General features: G+C 41.2%; 1 protein-coding gene across 1 annotated transcript in view; it reads left to right on the forward strand.

Moving 5' to 3' along the window:
* The first annotated feature begins 5,935 nt into the window (after positions 1-5,935).
* SLC9A2 (solute carrier family 9 member A2) overlaps positions 5,936-26,538 on the forward strand; it is a 34,430-nt gene continuing 13,827 nt past the window's right edge. The window contains exons 1-5 of the mRNA XM_033051106.1: positions 5,936-6,221; positions 11,465-11,928; positions 17,176-17,426; positions 23,878-24,095; positions 25,521-25,723. Of these exons, the coding sequence (XP_032906997.1) occupies positions 5,936-6,221; positions 11,465-11,928; positions 17,176-17,426; positions 23,878-24,095; positions 25,521-25,723 (1,422 nt within the window). The remainder of the gene's footprint in view (positions 6,222-11,464; positions 11,929-17,175; positions 17,427-23,877; positions 24,096-25,520; positions 25,724-26,538) is intronic.

Below are 26,538 nucleotides of genomic sequence, written 5' to 3' on the forward strand. Positions count from 1 at the left end.
CATCACTTAGCCCTCCTGCAGTAGTTTATGACAAGTCCCTTTTTTTGTTCTTTGGGATGATATTTACTTCTGATCCCCTGCAGTGCTGCTAAAACCTCTCTGTTATTTGGTGTGAGGCACAAAGTCTCTCCAGAGCTTCCTGTCTGAATCTGCTGGAGATGCTTACTCATGGTGAGCAGAGTGCTATGTACACACCTGCTGGCTGGGGAAAGCCTTAGGAAAAGTCTTTAGGACAGTGTTCACATGGGTGCAATTACTCTGATACCAGATTAGTCCTGGCTTTAGGGAGTCAGTTGCCTGTAATCCACAGAAGCAGCAACTCGTTGCTCCCTCAGGGCTTCACGCTGGAATAACTGTGACTGGTGCTGTGATTGATGCTGAGTGCAGCCTAAGGAAACCCCAGAAAAGCAGAGTTCATCACTCTGAATTCAGCACCTCATTTATGGGGCTGCTATTGAAGATTTAAAAAAACCAATTATGCTCCTTCCCTCATGTTCTGCATCTATAGCCAGGCAACCTGCTGCTTCTAGCATTCCTGGAGTCCTGGAATATTCGGTGGCTGTCCCCTTTCTCAACTCTTTCTAATTAAGTAAAACAAGTTGTGCAGACACAACAACAGAGCAAGGGCCTTAAAATGGCTAACCAAAGTTCAGACCTGCAGAGCTAAATTGCTGCCATTAAAGGGCCCACACGAGCAAGGTATAATGCCTCTGGTGGACCTGGTTTATGGGGACAGTTGCCAAGCAGTACTGGAAAGGTCTATGGAAAAACACATCCTCAATGGACTGTTGATTTTTTACTGATCATAAATCATTTGATAGTTGAGATATTCATTCACTAATTAATGGATTTAGAGACAGAGTTATTCAGCCAAGGCCCTGATGACACAGCCCTTATAAAAAGAGTCTAACCTCTAATGGAATAGGTTTTGAGAAATGATTGTTAACATAATGCATGTAGGTGAGTGACTAGCCCCAGCTTCCAGAGAAAACCACTCTCAGTCAAGTATGTTTGTATTTTATAATCCTTAAATCTTCAATAAGGCTACTTCTAAGCAAGTAAAAAAAAAAAAATCTATGTCTCCTCTTTGGTGTATGTTTTCACTTAACTCCTGGAACATCATGATTGCATGTACAATAGGCACAGGCTTTCCTTATGTAGTTGTAATTCCCATACAGCTGCAGGTGTCAAGACGAACCATCTCTTTGCCTGATATAGGCCGGGAACGTCTTTCCTTTTTCTGATGGGAACAGCAGATTTTTAAACAAATTTATTTTAGTAACACACTAATGTCTTCCATAAAGGTGGTCTCCTGTGCGTTAGGGGAAAATACTTTAGGGGAAAACTGGAAAAAAAAAATTTTGGCTGTTTTGGAGAACTTAATAGGAATAGTGAAATTTATACTTCTGAACAAGGAGCGCAGATTTTACAATACTGCTATAGGGACTATGTCAGGAGAAATTTAAGAAGTGTACAAGAGTAAGCTTCTCTGCACAGGGCTAATTTTCATCAAAACAAAACATCAGCAATAGTTGTTGTTTTTTTTTTTTAAATCTGCTGAAATTGTCTGTCAGACTATAACAACAATTTATTAATATATTTATGATTTTCCCTCCAGCCATTCTGATTTTTGATCATGTTTGCAAGAAAAGACCTATAACATTTTTTTGTAGGGGATCCAGTTACCGAAATAGTTACATTAACATTCCAGAATGTACTCTGATGACCAAGACAGGTCAGAACATCAAGTATGAAAATACAACTTCATGATTTTTATGGAATCCCTAAAATATGGAGCTAAATTTAAGATACAGTGAAAATTCTCATTTTTTTTTCAAATTACTTATTTTGCTTTTCATTGTGAAAGCAAAGTTTTTATAATAGCAATAGGCTGATCTTTCCTACTAAAAAGATAAAGCCGATTGAATAAACAGGCAGCATACAACCCCGTAACTCAAAATCATGTTGCAATAAGGAAATCCCAGTGCCTACTCCAATGATAAACTGCCTGAACACCTGTATGAACCACTCAAGCTACTGTAAACTTGTGAGGTACATCTGCCAATGTCTCCCTTTCCCAAACAGCACTCTGTGGGTACCCTGGGCCATCCCCTGCTCTGGTAGCAATTTCCAGTAATAATCAATAAATGGATTAAAAGGTAAACAAGCTGCATCATGTGAGTTAGCATCTTGATGTATGAAATAACATGCACTTTGTCACGTGAAAAGCTGTTAGCACTGTATCTGGCAAACCAGACAATGCCTGCGAGCAGAATTAGAGAGATGAAAGTACACGGGGCGCAGCTGGCACAGGGCGGGCAGTGAGGCAGCAGTGGGGGCACTGCGGGAAGGTCCTCTATGGATCAGCTGGAATCAGGCAAGTGCGGCGTACGTGCTTTCTGTTTGTGCTGTCCCTGAAGTGGTGCGGAGCGACCTGACAGAAAATTGTTCTGAAGTGGAAGCAGATGCATTGAGCTGTCAGGGGCAGAGCCATGACGAGACACTGCGGCGCCAGGAGCACACCTTCACGTCTCCTCTGTGGCTCTCCCTGAGCCCCCTCCCTTCCCTTCTTGGGCACCATTGAACATCAGGCATATTTTTCTCTGTATGGTGAGGTCCCCAGTCATGGCTTCTTGCACAGATACCTGCAGGGCTGGGCACAGTGCAAGGGCACTGAGGCTGTTGCTGCTACCTCATACAGCCTGCCTGGGAGAGGCACAGGTAATAGGAATATCATACCCCATTTGTTGTTTTAGGCAAAGCTCTGTCTAGATTCAAGTGGTGAAACCCTCAGCATCTGTGCAACCAGGACTGGCGGCAATCAAAAGCAGCATGTGTCAAAATATTGACAGAATCTTCACAAGCACTTCAGTACCTGGTACCATGCTGAGCTTCACTGCAACCGTTTCAGCTAGGTCCAAAGTCAAATAGGGTCCAATCCCCTGCTGCATCATTCTATTCTGTAAAGGCAATTCCTATTCAAATGGTGGGTATTCTCATCTATACAATCCATCCATAAAATATATTACTTTGGTGCAATAATAGACTATAATCTCTAACAATTAATTTCAATTCCCATTTTCTTTATTCTCTCAGTGTTTTAGGGTCTCTGTAAATGCATTATTCCCCTTTTTATTACTGGCATGTAAGTAAGTCTCCAGCCTCAAGATTAATGACATCTTTCCCTCATCTTTTTTATTCCCATTTACCAACTTCTCATTTTCTTAATATAAAAAGGAAGCTAGCCTATTAACCAGACCCACAGCAGTGTCAAAGCTAGAAGGATTTCTGGTGTCTGTGCCCTTTTATTTTTGGAGTTGAGGATAGTAAAAAGACACAATGGCAAATAATGGCAAATATCTGGATGGTGCCCCAAGGAAGGGTCCGTTTTCCGTGTGTGGGTGAAACTTTGTGATTAAAAGCACATGACCTGGGTGCTGAAGCATCTCTGTCTCTGCCAGCATGCAGCAGCTGTGTTCTGTCATCCCTCACTGCCTGTAAAGAACAGGGCAGCAATGAGGAACATTTTCCATAAGGGACCTTCCTCCACTTTTGTATGACTCAGTCTTTTCCCACTCAAAAATCTTCTTTCCCCTCTTATGGCAAAGTGAAAATCTTCAGGTAGTTCACAAATTTCCAAAAGCTGGTCTGGTGGCTGTTGGACCTGCAGGGCTGCTGAGCAATAGCTCAGTTTACTACTGTATAGTGTATTTTGTCTGTGTTATTGGATGGGGGTATGAATTCCAGCATAGATCAGAATTATGAGGTGATATTAGAGAAAAGGGTCAATGGGACAGCCTTGCTCCTGCCAGTACTTGACATTACTGAAGGTAAGTCTCAGCTCAGTGCAGAGTCCTGCAGGTAGATAACTAGAAGGGATCCTAGGAGAGCAGGTATTGACACCTTTGCAACTATATTTTTCAGAAAGGTTTTCTTCATCTGCATGAAAGGTCATAAAATGTGACATGCAAGTACCATCTTGTAATTTCAGACTGAATTAAATTTATTATTTATACTAAATAGTGCTATCATCTTCACCTGAGGGTTAGATTTTTCTTATGGATGGTCTGACTGGAACAAGGATATTTAAAAATAAAAGACCATCTTCTTTTTGTATTCCTTTTCTGTATAAAAAAAAATGTCTTCAGAATTGGCAATATTTGTGTGTTTCTCTTATATCAAAGAATCTAATAAAACAAATAAAAGAAGATATGAAGATATTGCATCAAACTAGAGCGTTAGATGGTGTATATAGTGGTTTGATATTAAAACATGTTTTCCTGACCGAATTGTAGATAAACAAAGAACAATTTTTTATTAATATCATGTGTTAAAATTTGTTATTAAAACCAGAGGCTCAGTGCCCTTTTGCAGGTTCTGAAAGTAAATGACAACTACAGATACTCAGCTAATTGACTCTGAACTTTAACACCTTACAGAAACAATAGTCACTGATAAATTTGTGAAAAAAATAACTCCTACTTCCTGCTTTAGTTTTACTGGAAAGTAAGAAAGATATGCTTTGCTATAGAGGCACGCAGAATGGCGTGCTCTAAAGATTTTATGAGTTTGAGCTTTGGAATACTGTCTTAGTCATAGGTGGTGAAGTCATGAATAAATTACGGGTGAGATTCCATTCTTTCGGGAAATACAGAAACTTGGTGCTCAGCAGTATCTGATGGAATCAAATCCCTGTGCCTTTAGAAATGGGATTTTGCCAATCACGTGCTCAATATTTGCAACACACACCAACACACACATAAATATGTTATCAGTTGTATATTTATATACACATATATAAGAATATATGTACGAACAATTATATATGCTTATACAATGTGCATTTTTTACTGCCTCAATTAATAGAATGTATATCTCTTAATTAACAGAAATGAGATTGTGCCTATCACATGTCTGAGATGGGGAAACATATAGACAAAATACTATATAATATTTTCTATACTAAATATATAATATATAATTATATATCATAACATATAAAATATCGATATTGTATATTAGGCATACACATATATACGAACCTACATACATATATGTATACAGTGAGTATTTGCTGCAGTTTTGGTTCAACCGAAACACCAGTTTGTGGCAGAAACACCAATTCCATGTACTGGTTTTGATTCTTTTAACTTTCCAAATTAAGAGTTTTATTTAGTGTGAGCAGAATGCTGGTTTTCATATATGTGATAGAAGCAACTTTCTGCGGTTGGTAATGGTGAAATACATATTTTCATACAGACATACATATGTTAAATTACTTTAATAGTATATATACATATATAAAACTGTATATATATATGTGTATATGTATTTATATATATTTAGATGTACTTTCATAGATGTACACGCATCCGTATAAAGTCCCTAAATTGCTTTTAGATACATGCATTTAGAGACTATATATGTATCCACAGGCGTGTCCGTACAGAGTGTGCTAACACTTTAGCTAAGTTTGTATAAACACATATGTATGCATTTATATGACTGCACACATATCTCTCCGAGCAACCTGCAGTTAAAGGAAGACCCCCCGGCTCTGCCTACACCTGCGCAGCCCCGTCCATCCCCGCAGGTGCTGGGGCAGGAGCTGGTGTCGGGGTGCGGGAGCCGCAGCTCCAGGCGGTGCTGGGTCCCGGAGCGCAGGGGCAGGGTCCCTCCCTCCCGGGCGCTGCCCGGCCGGACCCGGGGGCGGCGGGGGCGGCTGCGGCTGGGCCAGCCCGCGGCTTGGCCCCGCGGGGGCGGCCCCGGGGGCGGCCCGGGGGGAGCGCAGCGCCGCGGGCGGGCGGGCAGGCGGCGCCGGCCGGGACTCGCCCAGCCGGTCACCGGGAGGAGGCGGGGCGGCGGCAGGTGCCCGCGGCGCGGGGATGGTGGCGGCGGCCGGCGCGGGGCTGTAGGGCAGCGCAGCGGGTTGGCCATGGGCAGCCGCGGCCGCCCCCCGCGCCCCGCCGCGCCGCTGCCGCCCGCGCTGCCCGCGCTGCTGCCCGTGCTGGCGGCGCTGGCGGCCGGCGCGGCGGAGGCGCGGGCCACCTCGGAAGGGCAGCTGCCCGGCGCCGCGGCGATGGGCACCGGCACCCCTCCGAGCCCCAGCGGCACCGCTTTCGAGGAGACGCGGCTGCACGTCTTCACCCTGGACTACCCCCACGTGCAAATCCCCTTCGAGATCACCCTCTGGATCCTGCTGGCCTCCCTGGCCAAGATCGGTGAGCGGGGCCGTGGGTGACCCTCCCTCCCTGCCGGTACCTGGCCGGGCCGTGGCTGACCCTCGGTCCCCGGCGCTCCCGCTGGCCGGGCGGTCCATGCCCGGTGCGGGGCGGACGGAGGGGCTGATGCTCCAGCGCGGAGCGGGATGCCCGGGCGGGATTTGGCTGGAAGAAGTCGGGATCCCCTCAGTTAGGAAAGGTGCGGAGGAGAAAAGAGATCGGTGAAGCCCGGACTAGGAGGACCGTGAAACACGGAGTTCACCCGGAGCATGACTGACTTTTTCTTGATCGCTCTGCTGTCATTTGAGCACGGTCTTCTTTTTTCTTAAAATAACGCCGGGTATAATGACAGTCTCTAAGCAGAACAGCGGATCGATGAAAAGTAAATATTTATGAGGGTAGAGTATGCCTCTTTACTCTGCTTTTCCACCATTCATTTACGTCCCGAGAAAAATATAAAGGACGGCACTCTAAGAGTAAGGAAGGCCACCTCTTCCCTCATGTGGAAAACATTTGCATTGCATAGTTTCACTGAGTTTTGTGCAGGTTATGTGACATGTTTTCAGTTAGTTTCTATGTCCCAGAGAAATGAGTACAGCATAATCATCTAAAGAATGTCAGGTAGTGATGTGCTGGATAGCTACTTAAAATCCGGTAAATCTCTATGAATTACGAACTTTGTATCTTTTTACCTAGAAGATAAAGTAAGGAATAAAGCTCTGAGAACAAAGTAAGTAATTTTACCCACATTACAGTTGTTTCCTTCAGAACTCTGACTTTGCAGCACAGATTATCATAAAAATATCATCATGCTCATTCTGATAAAGTGTTTTTACCAAAATTAAAACTTTAAACTACTGCTTGTGACATTTAAATAGACAGTGTCACAATTTGGCTAGTGATCAGGTAATTAGGGTTCCTGAAAAACAAAACATTGTACTCACCTCCTGCCATGTCTAACATTGTAGTTGGAGGCCTGATCCTTGACCAAAGTAACTTGGGTCTGCTATCATTATTTCCTGCAGAAATACTGTGTTGCAGCCATTAAGCAGGCATGCATCCTGAAGCATGGGTCTTAATGCATGAAAGGTGCATACTTAGTCTTCAGCATGCATTTAGGTGTTGCAGAATCAGGACTGAGTTATATGATACCCTCAAATATATTGTGAACTACAATAACCAGAAAATAGGGAGTTTGGTAGGGAATTTAGCCTACTGAGTACTGAAAATTGCTCTTGCTTCTGAGTTTAGATAAAGCAAAAACTCTTGAATAAGATAAAACTATTGAAAGAGTTTCTGTTTTATTAAAGGTTTTTATTAAAAGGGAAGCCATATGAAGCATGTAAGTACACATACAGACACAATAATATATAATTCCTACAAAACTATACATTCTGACTATCATGGTATTTCGCTAGTGCATAGGCATCTAGAAAGTTAAAAAAAAATGAGTTGCCTGACTGCTTTAATTTTCCAGTATTCTACTAAGTAAGCAAGCAAACAGCATAGGTGAAGAAAAACACACATAATTATAAAATCCTTTCAGTTACCCCAGATGAAAGCAAGTGTGTCTAATCTAGGGCATGCTGTTGTCAGTGTGTGCACAGAGCAATGAGGGCCAGATCCAGGAGTGGCCCTAGGTGTGGCAGTGCTCAGCTTCACCACACCTATCTGCAGGCGCCCTGACTCCAGGACTGGAATTAGGAACATCCAGTTCTTGCTCCTGGAGCTCTGTCTGTGTTTCCTTATCCAGTGAGTGCATCAGGTAAACCTTCCCAGGTCAGGCTCCCATCGCTCCTAAGTCACATTCCACATCAGATCTTCACTGGTTTATGCCTTCTTTTCGATTGAAGGTAGCCCAGATAGGCAGTTTTGAACCACCAAGGTACCTAAATGATGCTCTGCCATGTCCTACTGGTTACCAGGAGTGAGCCACATGTCTCAATTCAAAAGGATGGAGATGGGTTTCCCAGCCCATCTCAGTGCCCTAAGAGGGGCCCTCTGAGAGAGGAGGCTCTCTGATGCATTCCTGTCCTCATCGTTTCCTGCTGGACAGCGCAGGCATCTTGCCCCTGACATGCCAGGCAGTGTGAAATCCACCTGGAGACTCCCGCACTGCCCAGGAAACTTCAGTGCTTAATCTGGCATCACAAATTCCTTTCTGGGGCTAGGCACTGAATGCTTACACTTGGCACTGCTGAGTATCAAAACTTTATGAACAGATCCCTAAGGTCTTCTCAGCTGTGAGGAGCTCAGAAGATTGAGTCTTGTGCAATAACAGCTCTCTCAGTGTGTGAAAGATCCCAAAGAATACTCAACTGCAGCACCTAATTATGAATCTTTTAACAAATACGTTTTCACAGAAGTGCAGTGTCACCAGAGCTGAAATGTTCCAGCATTTGCTATTTTTTGTAGGGAATTCACCTGAAAAGTTTGTCTGATCCTGCCTGTGATCATGTAAGCTCGGTTTAGAGGGAGCAAGAAAGGCAGCATAAGAAAGGAAAACCTAAGGCTGTCAAGCAGAATTTGAATATTTTGACAAGATGCATTTTCACAAGGACATTAGGAACATGGTGCTTTTTATTCCAGTTTAGCACATGAGCACAATTTCAAATCTGATAAATTGCCTTGAATGGAATTATTTTATGACTACCTCTACTTATTTCTTATTTTGTGTGTTGATACCAGAGGTATGTTGCTCACATGCTGATGAACTCCAAACGAATATGCTGGAGTCTCTAAGCAGTGAGACTAGTCTACATAATCCCCAGTTTTGCTTAAATTTTATGCTACTAAACCTACAAAATACTGTGTAACTGATCCAGACACCCATCATTTCTGTGTTCAATCACAAATGCACAGTGAGAAGTGTTTCTTCTGGCAATTGTGCTGATATCCTTCCAACCCTGCTCTTCTGAAAGAAGGTTTAAGCTGTTCAGAAGTACTCATCTCAGTGGCATTTCCAGCATCAGAAAGCACTGGAATTCATCCTCCCCCCAAAAAAAAGAAGGAAACTGGGATTCTAAGGACTTTTATCTTGAAACATACTCGACTTTAGATAAGTGTCCTGCTGCTGTTCTTGCCATGATATATGGAGGAGGCTTACTCAATAAACATCTTCCATGCTGTTGAAGCTGAGTCACTGCATAACCCGAAGCCCAAGGACAGGGTCAGAGAATAAAGTAGCTGTAGTCTTGCATTCAGCATGAAAGTCTGAGTATTCCTGTACTGCAGAGGGTCTGCTCCCAGGTGATCCTGACCCTGTGGCTGTGAATCCATCAGAGCAGGGACTGGATTCCAAATCCCAGCCCTCCGCCCTCAAATGAGGAGCCATAGCCTGTCCTTAATCACCCTTGAATACTTTTCATGTAGGCAGGAAGTCTTCCAGGAGTTTTGATGCTGTTTACATGAATAAAAAACATATTTAACTTAGTGGGAGTCTTTCCATTACCTTTCAGAATGAGGTAGCATCCCAAATCTTTGAGAGGCTATGAACTTTCCAGAGTGATTTGTAAAAAGAAAGTAAAAGATCTTAATTTTTAAATTCACAGTAAACACTTCAAAACTGGTGGGAATTTTTTTTTTGTTTTTGTCAAAAGCTGCATTTACAAAATTTCCCTTCTCTTGAATTTTCATTGCGGAAATTGTTTAAAATGTACTTTTGAAGGGTTTAAAAACTATTGGTAAAACCTACTCACTCAGGGGAAACTTCCTGACCATTGTATTGGAATTGTATTTCTGCCACTGCAGAAACGAAGATAAATCATAAAATGTTTATATGGAAGCAGCTGAAGGGTGAAGAGGCAAGTCTCCAACTGCAAATTCTTGATTTTCGCAGGATCATTACCTTCTTCTGCCAATATAGGACATTGGTGATTCTGGTTTTGAAGAATGGCAATGAATTTGGCAGTCCTTTTAAAGTCTGTAGATTAAAACAATTTTCTTCTTTCTCCTTCTTAACAATTTGTTTTTCCTAGTTACAAGTTCATCCTTTCTTTTAACTGGAAAAAAATCCATGGTGAAAGGAGAATTAACAAAATAGGTGTTACAAGATACATAACCCTGAAACTGGGAAACTGAGTGCAAACTGTACCAAGATTGCAGTAATTTAACTGTTTCGACTACAGGTGTGATTTTTACTGAAATAGTTTTACTGAAATAGACGCCCGTTATTACCACACCCAGTGTTTCCGTGCAGCTCTCATTTAAAATAATTTAAATGCTTTTTAGTTAGGCAGGGATTGTGGGATCTTGTGGGTGTGGATCAATTTCTATATAATTATGTGGGCCAAATATAGATAAGGAGGAGTCTGGAAAAGATTGGCATGGCTGGGACCTGGAATGTGACCTTGGTGCATAAGGTTGATCATTCCATTAGATTGGCCAGAGTGAGTTCCTTCAAAACTTTTCTCATTCATTACCAGAATTATCCTTACAACAGCCAACTTCTATAACTAATTGGAATCTTTAAATCAAAACTGCATGGCTTTGAGAATTTTGGAAGGCTAAGTAGCATTCAACCACTAAGTCCTCATTCAGAACCTTTTAAATTAATTTCTTCAGTACTTTGCACAGATTACTACAATTCATATGATACAGAAGAATGAACATAATAATACAGGCTACAACTTATTGTCACTTTATGGAAAACATGTTGATTCTTAAGAAATTATTTTGGAAGCTCCACTAAAAATAATAATTGTATTTGTAAATGCTTCCTCCTGGTGGTAGGTGAAGTGATCATGGGTGACTGGGTGGAGGTCACATGTGCTAGTTCCCCTCTCTAGCTCTGAGACTCTAAAAGTAAAAATGAAATTAAAGCACTCTTTAAACTCCTTTGTGAAGCTGTCCAGAGAGGAAGCAGTGGTTAGTATGATGGGTTTTTTTTTTTTATCTAGATGTAATTTACTCTAGAGAAGTGTTTGGATTGTGTTTCTGGAGGATTCCACATTTAAAAAAACCCCCACAGTTTCCCAGAGAAAACCTTTGCACACAGCTGCTCCATCCAGCCTAGCTGTTAAGTGGAATGTCTAGCTCTTAATTTGTCTTTCCACCAATTCAATCGAATCAACTGTGCTAGCCAACGTATTTGCTTTGACCATTCAGACTTTGCAATGAAAATGAAATTGCCCTGCACTCGCCATTTGTTTAGTATAGAAATGACAATAACAGAATCCAGAATAATCTCATGGATTCTGTACAAGTAACTGTTTCCCTTTCTTGTGTTTGAATTTCCTTTGAAGGCTTTCATCTCTATCACAAGTTGCCCTCAATAGTGCCTGAAAGCTGTCTCCTTATTCTGGTTGGATTGCTTCTTGGTGGGATTATTTTTGGAGCAGAGGAGAAGTCCCCACCTGTAATGAACAGTGATGTATTTTTCTTGTATCTGTTACCACCTATTGTACTCGACGCTGGATATTTTATGCCAACTCGTCTGTTCTTTGAGAACTTTGGTACCATATTCTGGTATGCTGTGGTGGGCACACTCTGGAATGCCATCGGCATTGGAATTTCCCTGTATGGAATTTGCCAGATCAGTGCATTTGGTTTGACTGATATCACTTTGCTGCAGAATTTGCTCTTTGGCAGCCTCATTTCAGCTGTGGATCCTGTGGCAGTGCTAGCCGTCTTTGAAAATATCCATGTCAATGAGCAGCTTTATATCCTGGTGTTTGGAGAGTCTTTGCTGAATGATGCTATAACTGTGGTAAGTTACTTGATAAATGATTAAATGATAAAACTGATCTATGATTGTTTACATGCCACTCCATTGTATCTCTTTGTATCTGGTTATTACAGTTTGCTACAAGATGGAAGTCAAGGAATGCCAGTTTGTCTATCTAATTCTTTAAACTTAAGATTTTGAAACCACAGCAGTCATACTACATGAGAGTAATGGTAGCATATTTACTGTAAGGATTTTACTACTGACCACTCTAGCTTCTGTATCTTTGTAATTCTATTACTTCTGTAATCTGAAACTGTAGGTTTTCCTCACCTGCAGAAATGTTGTTGGACAGGAAAGGGAAAAGGCCAGTGTGGGGTGTTGCAGTGTGTTAATGGGGAGAATGACAAATCATGGAGATGGCACAGGACCTTGCTGAGATTAACTTTTTGCATATCCCCATCCACTTGGAACTGCCCTGAATCCACCAATACATGTATCCCAGGCTACAGGTGAGATAAGAAAGCCACCTGGAGGCAGTAATTTCTAATCATTAACTAGCTGAACTGGGGTTGTGGTGCTGACCTGAGGACAGCAATCTGCAAATTCCAGTGTCCCTCATTTGTACCTGATGACACTGTCTGGAGCATTACTCCCATTTATCCATGCCTTGAAGTCCTGCCCATGCCAACCATGTCCTAGCATGCTTTCTATTTTGTGAGACACAGAAGTATAGTTTTACATACACTGGAAGGATCAGAAAGATTCATGAATTGGGTCTGCACTTTCCTGTCTCTGTCCCTGGCTTCTTATTTCAATCCCATTCTATGCAAAATTGTCCTGTTTTCACCTTTTCATGGACTTTGCCTTACCTGTTTTTTCCTTTTCATGGACTTTCCATCACCTGCTTAACACATGAATATATAATAATTTACTCTGAGCCTTGGTATTGATAAATTCTTGTGTGTCTGTGGGAGTATTATATTATTTTTTCATTTACTCTGCATGCTTTACCTGAATCTGTTGCTATCCAGTCAGCTGAATCACATCTCCCTTTAAAGGCTTGCCTTAAAGCCTAGATTTCCTTATTAGCTTACAGTTGGCTACCAATGCTAAACTGGTACTTTAAGCCAGTCCTGTAAATAAATAGGTGTACATACTGAGTTTCAAAAGGCTTAGCAGTTCAGCCATGGCTGGGTCTGTCTCCGGTCACTCTAATGTCCACTCATGTCTATTCATACTTTTTTTTTTTTTTCTCGGGGAAAAGGATCTGGTTATTTAAAACTTGTTTTTCAGCAGATTTTTCCAACCAGAATCACTTTTTTCAATTATGAAGTCAGCCACTGGGGCAGCAGTTAATACATCATGATTTGCTAGGAAAACTCTGCATCCTGATTGCTGGCATATTCATATGTGCTATTTCCCAAAGGCAAATTTCTCTAAACCACCATTTTTTATAGGAGCTGGCATGACAATTTAATGTGTAGCTTTCCTGTAGGCATTATTATTGCCTTCTCTGGAGGTTTGCTTATGGCCTGCCCCCCTGATGCCCTAAGAGAGGGAAGATAATCTGAGGAGTCTGTAGGGACAGTCCAGTAATGTGCTGGCCTTACATATATTTATGAAGGAGTGAAAGGAATGTACGGTACCTTTGGACTTACTTCCTATCGCTTAAAGGTAGCACTTGGACAGAGACCAAGTTGTTTCCATGTACACAGAATTGGTCTGCTAATGGTTCCTTGTTATGTTTTTGCACACCTGCAATCATGTGATTACACCTAAAACGTGACCCAGGCTGTCACACAGATTCCTGGGGCTGCCCTTAGAGGACCTTGCCCTCCCTGCCCATAGCAGATGCTGCTGGAGCAACCCTTGGCAGGCCACTCAGCCCTGTGCTTGGAGGAGGTGATGTTTTGTACTCTCCCTTCCTCTGCCCCTGTTTTACAGGGAGCTGACAAGACCAGAAACCAGCAGAGCTCAGAACTTTCAGCTTTCATCTTCTGGATCCCTGGAGTGCCACCTGCCCTGGGATGTGGGGATGAAGTAGGAAGGGAGTTGCATGCATGTTGGCCATCCATGGAAGCTGCCTGATTCCTATGGCCACTGCAATATCAAATAACCAGGGCCTATGCAGATAGGCAGTGCAAAACAGGCTTTATTAAATGTGCTTTTATTAGAATAGCAGTGTCATCTGTGCTTTCCTTTCCAGAGAACGTGCTCCCACACCTTCATTTTGTATACAAAGAGAGGTGTGTTTCCTTAGGAGTATCAGTTCTGATGCATTTTTCAAGTGGTCTTCCATGCCTAATGCTTTTTGCAATATGTCTGTGCATTTGAATGTTCTTTTTCCCCCACTGGTGGAATTCTGGAACTTAAGTTTGGCAGAGGACAATGTTTGACAGTTGGATTCTTGGCTAGAATTGGTGCTTTACCAAAAAACTGAGTCTGTAATGAGCAAGGTGATAATAAACGATAAGATCATAGCTGAATGTTAGCAGTTCAAACTCCAGTTCTGGGCTTAAAGTCAGAAAGAAGGAGCTAGTGTCATAATAATATTATTCTCGTGTTAGAAAACATTACAGCAGTACTTTGTACTCTGCATCTGCTGACAACATTATTTTAGAGTGCTTTAAAGTAATTTTAGAATTACTAACTGCAAACTGATGAAAATAAGCAATTAGTGTTTCAGAGATACTCTGAGACAAGATTAAAAAGTCATCAGTGACTAATATTGCTTTGTGTGACCTTCAGTGAGTTCAACTGAAGGCTACCGACTAAATGAAAATCTTGAACTTCTAAAAATCCATCTGTTCTCACACCAAAGGCATTAAAAATGCGACTGCAGTTGATGTTTGATTCACTTGGAAGTTTAGAGAAAGCTCAGTAAAACTGAACTACTGTAGAGTAAAAGGGAAGCAAAACTGATTTTGATCTCATTTGCTACAGTGCAAATAAAAAACAATAGGAATGAGGTTAAAATCCACATTCCATAGTTGTAGCAGCTGCTTTAACCATGGCTGAGGTACAAAGGAGAAAATTGGTTTTCTTCTTTCAAATAATTTATGGCATTAGACTTGAGATTTATGAGGATGTCTCCATGTGGAGCAGCAGGCTCCATTCTATTTGCAGGGTGAATACTTTGCTGTGAAGATGAAGTGACATTATGGAAAGGCTTGGAAAGATCAAAATTCTCTGCTTCTTTACAAGAACCTTCCAGTTCTCTTACTTTAGAGACTAGCCTTGTATATATCTATATAGTTACTTTTTAAAATATAAGAAAAACTATTTAAAACTCCAATTAAGTAAACTAATCAGTTTCCCTAATATGTACCAAGAGATTGTTCTGCCAGATCAAATTCTGTAGGTGTCTTAGAGAAAAACACAACTCTGGGATTGTCCCAAGTTTCAATAAGTGACTCAGGAAAACTCTTTGCACACAGCACAAGTCAACAGTATTTTTCAGTCTGTGATTAGTGGAGTCCTGGGAGTCTGTGGAATAAGAGGTCCTTGTAAAGTGACCAGTAAAGGCACTCCTACTGTCAGTAGGTTTAATTCTGGTGTACTTCTCTCCATGCAAATCCATAAGGTCTGCAAATCAAAACAGGTGGAAAAACTGTGGAGCCTATGATATTGCTTTCCTGTCCTGCACAGTACATAGCAACAAGGAATGGGGAGAAAAGGCCAGGAGTTTGCCTCAGAGCAGCAAGGGTTTTGTCCAGATGAAAAAGGGCACTCTCCCAAGTGGACTCATCCTGAGAGCACCATTGTTATCAAAAAAGGAGTTCATGATCCTGCTCTTACTGTATTTGCTGCTTTGTAATGACCATTGTAGGTTTGATTTAACCTTCTATTTTCATGCTTGCTCTGCAATATATTTTCTCTTTTCTGTTTCAGTTTTTTCCTTTCACTTAGCCCAAAGGACCCACAAATAAGCTATGTCTTTGCATTAAACTTTTAGTTCTGTAAGACTTACCCAGTTTTGACTAAGAAGGGCTGAACAGCTTATGTCCTGTCCTGTGAGAGAGAACAAGACTGCAAACATGAGAAATCCTTCCACAGCCACCACTCAAACACCTACTTTGTTGGCACAGTGCAAGTACTGATAAAACATTGCTCTCTCAAATAGCATTCCTGATAGAGAAACCTGTTTTTGTACTAAGAAGTCCAGAGAGAAAGCAGGGATTTAACTCCTGAAAGCTGTCCAAGATGACTGGTCTTCATTGGCTTAGTCTGTGACCCCACTGTCATAGCATTAGGTGCCTGTGACCAAAATTAGCTCTGTACAAGGGGACAGTATGGCCATGCTGGTACTGCAGGGCTGGCAGCATACATGCAACACCAGGGAATGGTTAAATCTCCCAAGTGGATCTGCAGATGGGGAAACCCCTTAAAGTTTCTTTCAGCATAACTGATTCCATTGGTTTCTGTTTTGAAGAAACTAAAATACTGGCTATTAGAGAAATGTGGACTTTAGATTGTTCTGTTTCCTGCATAAAACAAAACAGGTCTCTGGCTAAGAAAATGCAATAATCCCATTGACCTAGTTTGTTTTGGAGTATGGTTATAAATGCTTTGAAAATTAAATGGGGCAAAAATATGGCAACAGGTTTTTTAATGGCAATGAAATCCAAATCTCTAGAAATATTCAATGTTTTGAACAGTCTTCAAACCATTGGATTCCTAATGGTTAGTAATTTTGAGAAAGAGCACTGGCTTAATGAATACCATGTTTCTTTTACTCCTTAAGGAGGTCACTGCCCATCACTGTCCATCCCCAGCTGTCACTACATCCCCTCCTACCCCAGCAGTTTAGATGAATCTGTGGTCTAGTTCAGTACTCTAGCTCTCAGTGTCATGTAGATCAAACAGATCTGAAAAAAACTGATTTTTCACTGGTTATGAAACTGTTTTTTTGGTTTTTTTTTTCTCCTTCTGTTTTATTTCTTTTAGTCTGGGGGAAATCTAAAACGGACATTCATGGAAAAATTAGGAGCTATCTAAATAAATAACTTAAAAGAAGAATTATGCTCCTGGCCAACAGAGCAGCACGGGTTAAGAAATATGTCCCATTTGCAAAATGGGAGTAATTATATTTATCTGTCTTTGTGTATCTCCCTGGTATATATGGATGACAAATAATATACCACACATGAGTAACAGCATATCTAAAAAGCAAATTCAAGGTAGATAGAGAAATTCAAAGTTCAATATTTAAGCTGAGGAACATAATGACATGAAGGGAAATTAAGAATAGCTCAAAAAGATAATGTGCTTTCTTTTTCCTCATAGGTCCTGTACAATTTGTTCAAGTCTTTCTGCCAGATGCGCACAATTAAGGTTATTGACATATTCGCTGGGATTGCTAACTTCTTTATAGTGGGGATCGGTGGAGTATTGATTGGAATCCTTTTGGGATTTGTAGCAGCCTTTACCACCCGTTTCACCCATAAAATCCGAGTGATTGAGCCACTCTTTGTCTTCCTGTACAGTTACTTGTCATACATAACAGCTGAAATGTTTCATCTCTCAGGCATCATGGCGTAAGTACCCCAAACTTCAGTAATCATAACCTCCAAGTAAGAATGCCAGAGGAAATTGGAGAGAGGATCAGATTTTGCAAACCTTGCCCATGTGGCATGGTTCCACAGTGCATGGTAGAGTTGCTGGCTTGAGGATTTCCGGCCTCTTCCCTCCTGCTTCCACCCCATTCTCTCAGCTTGCCACCACACCAGCTGTGTCACTAAAACTGCTCATGGCATCACATCATAAGCCATATCTTTGAAATGTTCCAAGTTAAAAATATTCACTTGCATTTTCAGTGGCTTATTTTTAACCTAGGTCACTTTGGTGACCTGTGTCCTAACGTGACCCTTCAACTGGTCTTAAGGACATGGGTAAGGAGTGGTCCACAGGGAAGTAGGGGCAGTGGAGGCAGGGAGGGAGTGGCAGTGGCAGCAGGGAACTTCATCAGCTGCCTTCACTTTCCATGCCAATATATTGTGAAACTGTGTTTAACAATTAGTCATGTGAGCAGCCAGTAAGTACCATTCAATGAAGGCAATGTGTACATCATTTATGCAAACTCCTGCTAGATTACAGGCACAATAAGGATTGGGTGAATGTAAAATTTGCACTCCAATGGTAATATAATCTTACAGTTTAGTATCTTGGTACGTGTGCCTGTGTGTTACAATGTTCTCTGTATACATCGTTATGTATAAAATAATATTTTTCTTCCCACTTCCAACAGATAGAAATATTTTTATTTCTGGTTTTCCACTCCTTGTCTTCAGTAAAAAAAGAGCACAGCCTCTCTCTTCACTCTGTTTATACTGCAACAACTTCAACATTAAAAAGAGCCTTTATGACATTTGATATAATTAAATGTTTTGCTCTGGTTCCAAGTAATATTTTTAAAGTCAACTTTCTTTAGTGACTTTTTATTGTTCTAGTGGCAAATATGAGTCATTCAGGCATGAGGAGCAGAGCTTTTTGTGTAAGCTCAGATGTTACTGCTGAGTGTCACTAATACTCGATAATACCTGACCTGATTATTATCTTTTAGGCAAGTGAAGATAGGTTTAATATCATAGTCATGCCAGTATAAGGTTTTCTAGGGCTGGGAGGCAATTTACAAGAAAACTTATGGGTGATGATTTCAGTAGTATAAAAATAGGAATATGCCATGAAACAGCAGGGGTTGGAACTTTAATGTAAGTAAAGAGCTAAAGATTACATGGGTTTCTTTCTCTGATATGAACCTAAATAAAGCAGCATATGCATCCACTTTGACCGAGTTCATAAATGTGCCATCTCTTTTCATAGCTTCTATTCATAGCATTTGTGTGGTTTCTAGTTTCCTCCACCTCTTAAGCCAAACGTCCTTGACATCCTATGATCAAATACTTAAAGGGTTTCTAAACCAAAAACGTGTGGCTAAACTGTACATGGCAAAAATCATGGCAGTGTTTATGAAAATACTGATTTGGACCTGCTGCATGCAGGACACAATGGAAAGGGCATGGTGGATCTGCTGGTGGGCCAGTGGACCCACCACATGCCAGTGCCTGCCACCAGCACACCAGGGCTTCCCACAGCACTAACAACCTACTCATTTTCCTTTGTGCACTGGCCCCTGAATGGGCGCAGAACAGAAGAGAAAACTTAAAGTATTTTAGCCCTCAAACAGCATGATAGCAAATGAGTTATCTTAAAAAAGTTCTGTCTGTTTTTATCTCTAAGCATACTTTATAATAGCTGACAGAACTGTGTACAGCAGTAACATCTTAGCTGAGATGGAAGGGCTCTCTGCTGCTGTGTAGGGTCTCAGCTGCTATGAGCCATAAACCTTGTACCCTCAGCAGTGCTGCTGATAGCCTTGGAGCTCCTGCAAACTCTGCGTCCCCTAGGAGTAAATCTACCCTGTTCTTGTCACATTTCTTTGGCCTTTGAACTACAGAAAGTAATTTGCTCTGCGTCACAGTGCAAAAACACACACCAGTGTTGAGTTCCCTGTTGTTTTCTGCAGCAACTCACTCGTGTAAGGATTGCTTGGGTCTGATTTAAAAGTCAGCTCTCCTTTGAGCAGGCAGCTGGGAGCAAATGACCTTGGAATGTCCCGTACAACTGAGATTGTTTATTTATTATTTGCTTCTGTGGCCTTTTACAGTTCAACCTATGAGGAATTATTGCCTGGTCTCCCCATTTTAACCTGTATCCACATAAGTCTGTTAAACTGCTGATTCCCACTTTCATAACCAGGTTTATAGAGATATTCAGTGAGACCTTGTGGTTACATGCTGTACCATACTTCAGGGGAAAGATGTGAGCAGCAATGTACAGTGTTACCAAATAAATAAAATACTTACACAGATTGCCTCATTCCTGGGCAAGTAAGAATGCACTGGTGGAGGAATAGAAGGGAATGAAAGACACTTGTCCCTCTTCTGATAAGCTTGTGTACTCATTCTAAGGACAAGGGATTCTTGAAATGTCCATATATAACCCCTGCACCATGTTACTTGGCTGAAATAGTGAAGGGACTGAACCATGTCCCTGGGAGCTGCAGAGAGAAAACCCTCTTCAGAAGGAGAGGAAAGAGTTCCTACAGTAAATAGAGCTGGGCATGAGTGAGGAGCACGGATTTAAAACATGCAGCTGTGACTCTGAACTTTATTTGCTTGCTTCCATTTCTAATTACAATGCTGCATTTTCTGCTTACTAATATCTCATAAAGGCTGAGAAGCAGAACTTCTTCTAATATAGGTTTCTTACTTTTTTTTTTTTTTTAAACAATGAATTAGCAGGCTGAAAGGAGCAAACATTGAAGCTACTGTAAATTTAGTAGGTCAAGGAAACTTGAGGATTGAGCCAGTGGCCTAGTTTATTGCAGTCCTGACAGAAATGTACTGTTTATACAGTGAGACTTTTATTCTTCAGAAGTACAGAATGTTGCAGGTTAATTGCAATGAAGTGCTTTTCCCTTCCCCTTCTTGACCAAGACATCTACTCAGGTCACAGAATTGGAAGCCAGAATTAATGTATGTGGATAAGAAATGTAAAATAAAACACATCTGAGCTTTGGCTTTGATTATTGTGACAGTAAAAACTTAAGTTTTTTAAGAACTTATTATAATAATGTACATAAAATCTTACATAAAGACATTGATTTTATATTAAATTCTAACACTATATCCCCACACAATTTTTAAATGAAGGAGACTTCAACATTTTATTCTAAAGAGATACCTGATTCAAAGTTAGCAGTGATTAGCTGTGGAATATTACTTACCTGAAGGGTAACAACTCCTCAGTTGCTTGACACTAATTGAATGAATGCAAAATGTGACTGAAAATAAGAGTGTTGTCCCTTTAAATTCTACTGGTTGAGCATGGTAGGTGTTTTAAGTTACAGCTTGCAAGGATTCTGATTAATCTGGTGGCAGATTCTTATCAGACATCTATTTACAGTGTCTCCATTACCTCAGGTTCCAAAAACAAACCATGTCCAGAGCACGATTCCCTGCTCCCCATGCTGCAGGGCTTTCCTAAATTACTGTAATCATGAAAACTATTTATTTTAAGAAGGTAATAAATAGTACTGTGTGTTTCATTGTGTCTTTGATGCAGAGCTGACAGTCCTAATGCTTCAGGGTACTAAGCTGCTGCTTTGGGACTCTAAATGACTGTGAGCCTAGAAATGGCTTTTTTCCAGCCCACCTAAAAGAGCCTTCTTGCTCTTTTGCATTTGCTGCCCCTGCCCTTGCCAGCTCCACTGAGTGTGCCATCGGAGTAGCCAGGCTGCATCAGACTTGTTACTCTTGTGCAGATAAGCTGTGTACACACAGCAGAGCTGTCACAACCCATAGTCTGAGATCTCTGTAGCTGTGTCAGTGCAGTGAAGAGCTGGTTTGCCACTGAGTGTGAGATTTTTGGAAGGTCAAAGTGTTAAGTAGGTTTGAGAAGGTTTGTGCGTGTTGTTTTGTGGTTGATCACCAAAACTGTGCCAGCTGAGGAACCTGGGAGTGTTTGACAGCTCCTGACCAAGTTACTGCTTCTTGTCAGGACAAAATCCACGTATGTGCCAGGTCCAATACCAGTTTCTTGCTCAGGCACATTATGTGGGATGTGTTGTAAGTCCCCAGTCTGGGCAACTGAAAGATCAGAACAGGGAGGAAAGCGGTGAAAAAGCATCATCAGTTTGTCAGCATAGGCAAAATATTCAGAACCTCTGTTATCCTAACCACATGCTTAAACTAGAAATGTTACCTTAACTACTGAGTGTTTCAGGGAGAAAGCCTGCATGCTTGTGAAATCAACATTATATCTTCCACAGTGTAACCAGGATGAGCTCTGGTCCCAGGCAGCACCTGAGGACCATACAGGACCTTTCTGTTGAGGACCGAGGTGAAATCAGCTGGCCATAAGGAGAGGGCTGACAATTATATCAGTACTAAATATAGATGGGTGTCTGGGATAGTCTTAGTCCTGCTTAGACTTGGAGTTTGCTTAGGGTTGGAGCTAGTCTTTGCATGTCAATGGGCATTTTATTTTGTGCTGACTATATCCTTTTCCATCACCAAGTATAAGTGGACAAAAATGCAGGGTGAAGGCCAGGTTAGGTGCACTATTCTGCCTATATTTGTAAGCCAGAATCTGTCCCATCAGACTGCATCTGTCCCCATATCACATCCTCTTCCTTGGGTTTTATTCACTCTGATGTACATTCAGGGCCTCTGCTGCTTGGGAAAGGTCAGCAGAGTACACTGTGTCCTCTCCCAGTGTCCACATGTCCTCCCAGATTTGTCCCTCACAAGTATTGTTGCCCAGCCACTTTGGGGATGTAGATGTAGCTCCATGTAAGAAAACAAAACTTCTGGACAAAACCAACTTTAGTTAATCAAGAGAGATGTGTTCAGAGTCTGCCAGTGACTACAACCTGAGCTGCTGCTATGGACTTCCTCTTGCAAAATGCAAAGTTTATTGTATGAAGGTCCTCTTGAAGTTACTGCTGCTTCTGTGATTCTTCCTGCTTTGCAAAATTTTTAAAAAATCCCTTATTTAGAGGAAAGATTGCAGGCCTGTGTGTTCATAATGTCAGTGAGGTTTTCCTGAGCTCTGCCCTAGCCTGCCTTTCCATTTACATTCATGTTCAGGGATGTTTGGTTCAGAGTGGTTCAGAGGTGGGGCTCTTGTCTTAGAGGCAGGACATGCTTAGCAGAAGAGTTTCTGCAGTGAAATCTCCACAAAACTTGGGAGATTTCGAGAGAAATGTTCAGAGATGCTACCAAACCTGCCCTCTATCCCAGTGTGGGAGAGAAGTGTAGAGATTTCAGCATGAAGAAATATCCCCTATGTTAGCAAATAATTATATCTGAAAACCTGGTGTGACTGGAATAAATAACCATAGACAAGTTCGCTGTATTCAGAAAGACAATGTAAATACATCTTTCTTTGTTTAGATTTAGTGTGCATGGTTTGACTGAGAACCCATACATGGATGTGTAGAATGTTTTTAACTGGGAAATCAGAGCAGATGTTGTTGCCCTAGACAGTAGAACCAGGAACATCTGTTTCACAATATTCTTGCCTTAGTTGTCCTCCCTGATAATTATTAGTCAGCTCAGACTGTCCTTCCCTACACTGAGACACCACCTTGAAGTTATCCTCCAGTCAGCTCTGTTAACTACCCTTAAATTGTAAATGTGTAAAAGTGGTCCTCAGCTATGCCTGTACTGTGGGCAGCCATACAGAGCAAGTGATGTACAACCAGCAATGTCATTCTTTGCTTTTCCTGAGGAGTAACAAACTCTGTTTGGTAACACAGAAAATGGACTTGTAGATGCATTTACAGAAACCCTTTTTCTCTCATGTATTAGCTGAGATGCCCATTCCTTGCATTTGTGGATGTTTTGAATGTAAAGCAGAACCAGTGTGATTTCTGGTGGTGTTTTTCTCCTATTCAGCCCTATGTGCAGGCAGAGCAGGCCTAAACTGGTGAAGGATGACAAATTGTCTGTAGCCTTGCTGCTTACTTAGCTTGGAAAGAGGAGCTGGCTACTGTCACTGCCATTGAGGTGGGATAGCTGCTGGTAGGGAAGGAGGGAAGTCCTGCCCTGCCCCAGGACATGCAGTTTCCACCCTGTCTGATATCCCTCAGTAACTCCTGTTTTCCAAGGCTGTCCCTATCCTCATCTCTGCCTCTTTCAAAACAGGGTTGGAGTGACCCCTGCACAGATCATGTGCATTTAGTATGTGAAAAAACTCTATATACACTGATATCTTCTCAGAAAATGTTCCATTTCAGAAAAAAAAAAACCATGCCCAAAATTGTAGGTTCACCAATACTTTAAATTTGAGATTGGTTACTGAATAAGTTATGCTTTGCATTTTAAAGAGAACTATGGAAAATGAATAATATTATGTAGATATAAGAGAGTCTAAAAAAATAAAATAAAGCCAATGAAATAGGGGATAATGTTTGCCTTTCAGGATTACAGCTTGTGCCATGACCATGAATAAATACGTGGAGGAAAATGTTTCTCAGAAATCCTACACAACGATAAAATACTTCATGAAGATGCTGAGCAGTGTCAGTGAGACTTTAATCTTCATCTTCATGGGTGTGTCTACAGTTGGGAAGAACCATGAGTGGAACTGGGCCTTTGTTAGCTTCACCCTCCTCTTCTGTTTAATCTGGAGGGCACTGGGTAAGCAAGCCTCAGACTATGGGTCACTATTCTTTGCAAGTGAAATGTTTTATCTCTTGTCAAGTAGAAAATGCCAAAACTTACACAGAGAACCATCAGTTTGTAGACTGGTTTTTGTATTAGTAACATGCCCTATGTTGCAGGGTCAGCTTCCACCTTTCCCTAAAATGGAACCTAAAAATCAACCTAATCAAATAAAGTTTTGCCCTGATCCTGCTCACCTAAAGTGAGAGGCAGTCTGCTTCTTAATCGCAATACATGTATTTAAGTAAGCATTTATTTACAAATAAGCAAATTTTGGTAAAAAAATTAGCAGTCATACAGCAATTAAAAAGGTGGTGGTGGAGTTTCTTGTTTGTTTGCGTGGTTTTTTGTGTTTTTTACCTTTTTGTTTTGTTTTTGTCGTTTTTTTCCCTTTGTTTCTGATTTTGTTTTTAATTTATGTTTACTAGCTTTGGGTTTTTCATATTCATTAACATAAATAGTATCAAACTAGGGAATGCTGTAATTGAAGTGTAAAGAAAAACTCCTGCAAGAAACTGATCCCTCCTGAATTTACAGTACTAGCTCTTTCAGCTAGAGAGCTAAGTGCAGGGCAGGCTGGTAGGTCGTAAATCTGCTCCTCTCCCCAGCTTAATCTCTAATGATTTAGTCCCTGCATGTGTAAAGGTGGGTCATGCTCTAATTTGCAACCCTATGTCCAGCTCCCAAGTCTCCTTCCAGAGCAGAAACCTGGACTATTTTCCTTCTGCACCTGCAATGCCACAATCAATACTTTATGCTGAAAAGCATCCGAACATCCTGATTGCCACCCAGCCCTTGCCCCACTGCTTGCTCCCTTCTCTTGCCTTTATGCCTTTACTCCAATCTGCCACATCCCTGAAACCTTTTCCCAAGGTACACCAGCATGCACTGGTGTCTTCTCCCTGCATCCCCAGTCCTGCATCCTTCCTGTCTGAGTAAAATTAAATGAAATGGAGTTTGCAGGGTTCAAGGTGCAGATTGGTGGACGGGACAAACCAGTTTTCAAAATCACCTCAGAATCTGTTAAAAAGCAATTAGAAGTTTTGGTCTATACTGACACAGAGAATTATTGCTGTTCTAGAGGTGCAGTCTAGCAGACAGCTGTCTTGGGGAGATCTATTAGCTGCTTCAGGTCCTAAGTCCAGCTGACCTGAGGTTTTTAGCTCACTAAATTTGTTCAAAATGATGTTCCTAAGGCTTTTGAATTTAAGATTATGGTATTTCAAGCTGCTGAGAAATGTTTCATTTCTTCAATAATATATATTGAAGAAGCAAATAAAAGGTAAGAAGTAAATATAAATATTTTTAAACAAATAGTAAGTAACATCATGGGCTAGTTCTGTGTAATTTAAGTTCCCTTCCCCCACCCCCCTCCTCTGTATTTCTGTTTTTTCCCCTCAGGTGTTTTTGTTCTGACTCAGATCATTAATGTATTCCGGACAATACCTCTCACTTTTAAGGACCAATTTATTATTGCCTATGGAGGTCTCCGAGGAGCAATTTGTTTTTCACTTGTATTTCTGCTTCCTCCTGCTGTGTTTCCCAGGAAGAAATTGTTCATCACTGCTGTTATCGTGGTGATATTCTTTACAGTTTTCATTCAGGTAGTACCTTTCTTTTCCTGGACTTCTTCTGTCTCAGACAGATTGTAAATAATACTTAGAAAAACAAATGTTCTAACTTACTGTAAGGAACATACTTGAAGGTACTTCCCATAGTCATAGTATAAAAAAATGCTCTGCATACCACAGGCAGGTAGGAAAAGTATGCCAGATATTAAGTACTTATGCTTACATATAAGTAGTATTAAGTATTTAAGACTAGTGAGGTTGGAGTAGAGACAAAAGATAATCTGGGTACAGCTTCAGCGCTAATTCCTTTTTTTGGAATGTTTAAATTTGTGTGTTTACTCAGGAGTTCAGTGCTGGATATAGTGCACAGTGAGCTAAAGCCACTGAGGGCAGACAGGTGAATTCTAGTCTGGGTGTTAGGAAGTGATGCTGCAAACCAGATGGACATCCCTAAAAAAGCGTCAGGTGTGTGGAAGGACACAAAGAACTTGTCTCCAGGGACCACCTGGCCATGGAGACTGAGACCTGCAAAATGTAGAGGAGGCCAAGCCCATCAAAAAAACATATCAGACTATTCATTATCCAGAGCAGTGAGAGAGATGTGAGTGGCTAATAATGAAATTTCAGAACTGTGGAAAAAAAATACTTAATTTGGTTACTCTGCCTTTTACATGGAAAAAGGTGCTTTGGGAAGCAAGTACCTGTGCTTATGCTTGGGAAGATGGGCAAGGTGGAAGTCAGTTGATTTTAGCTGTGAAAACTAATTTAATTATTTAAAATATGGAGATAAATGGAATTTGCTATGAGATGCAACTTGATTTATCAAAGAAAAACCTGGCATCATTCTT

The sequence above is a fragment of the Catharus ustulatus genome, chromosome 2 (genome assembly GCF_009819885.2).
Source record: "Catharus ustulatus isolate bCatUst1 chromosome 2, bCatUst1.pri.v2, whole genome shotgun sequence".
Lineage (NCBI taxonomy): Eukaryota > Metazoa > Chordata > Aves > Passeriformes > Turdidae > Catharus > Catharus ustulatus.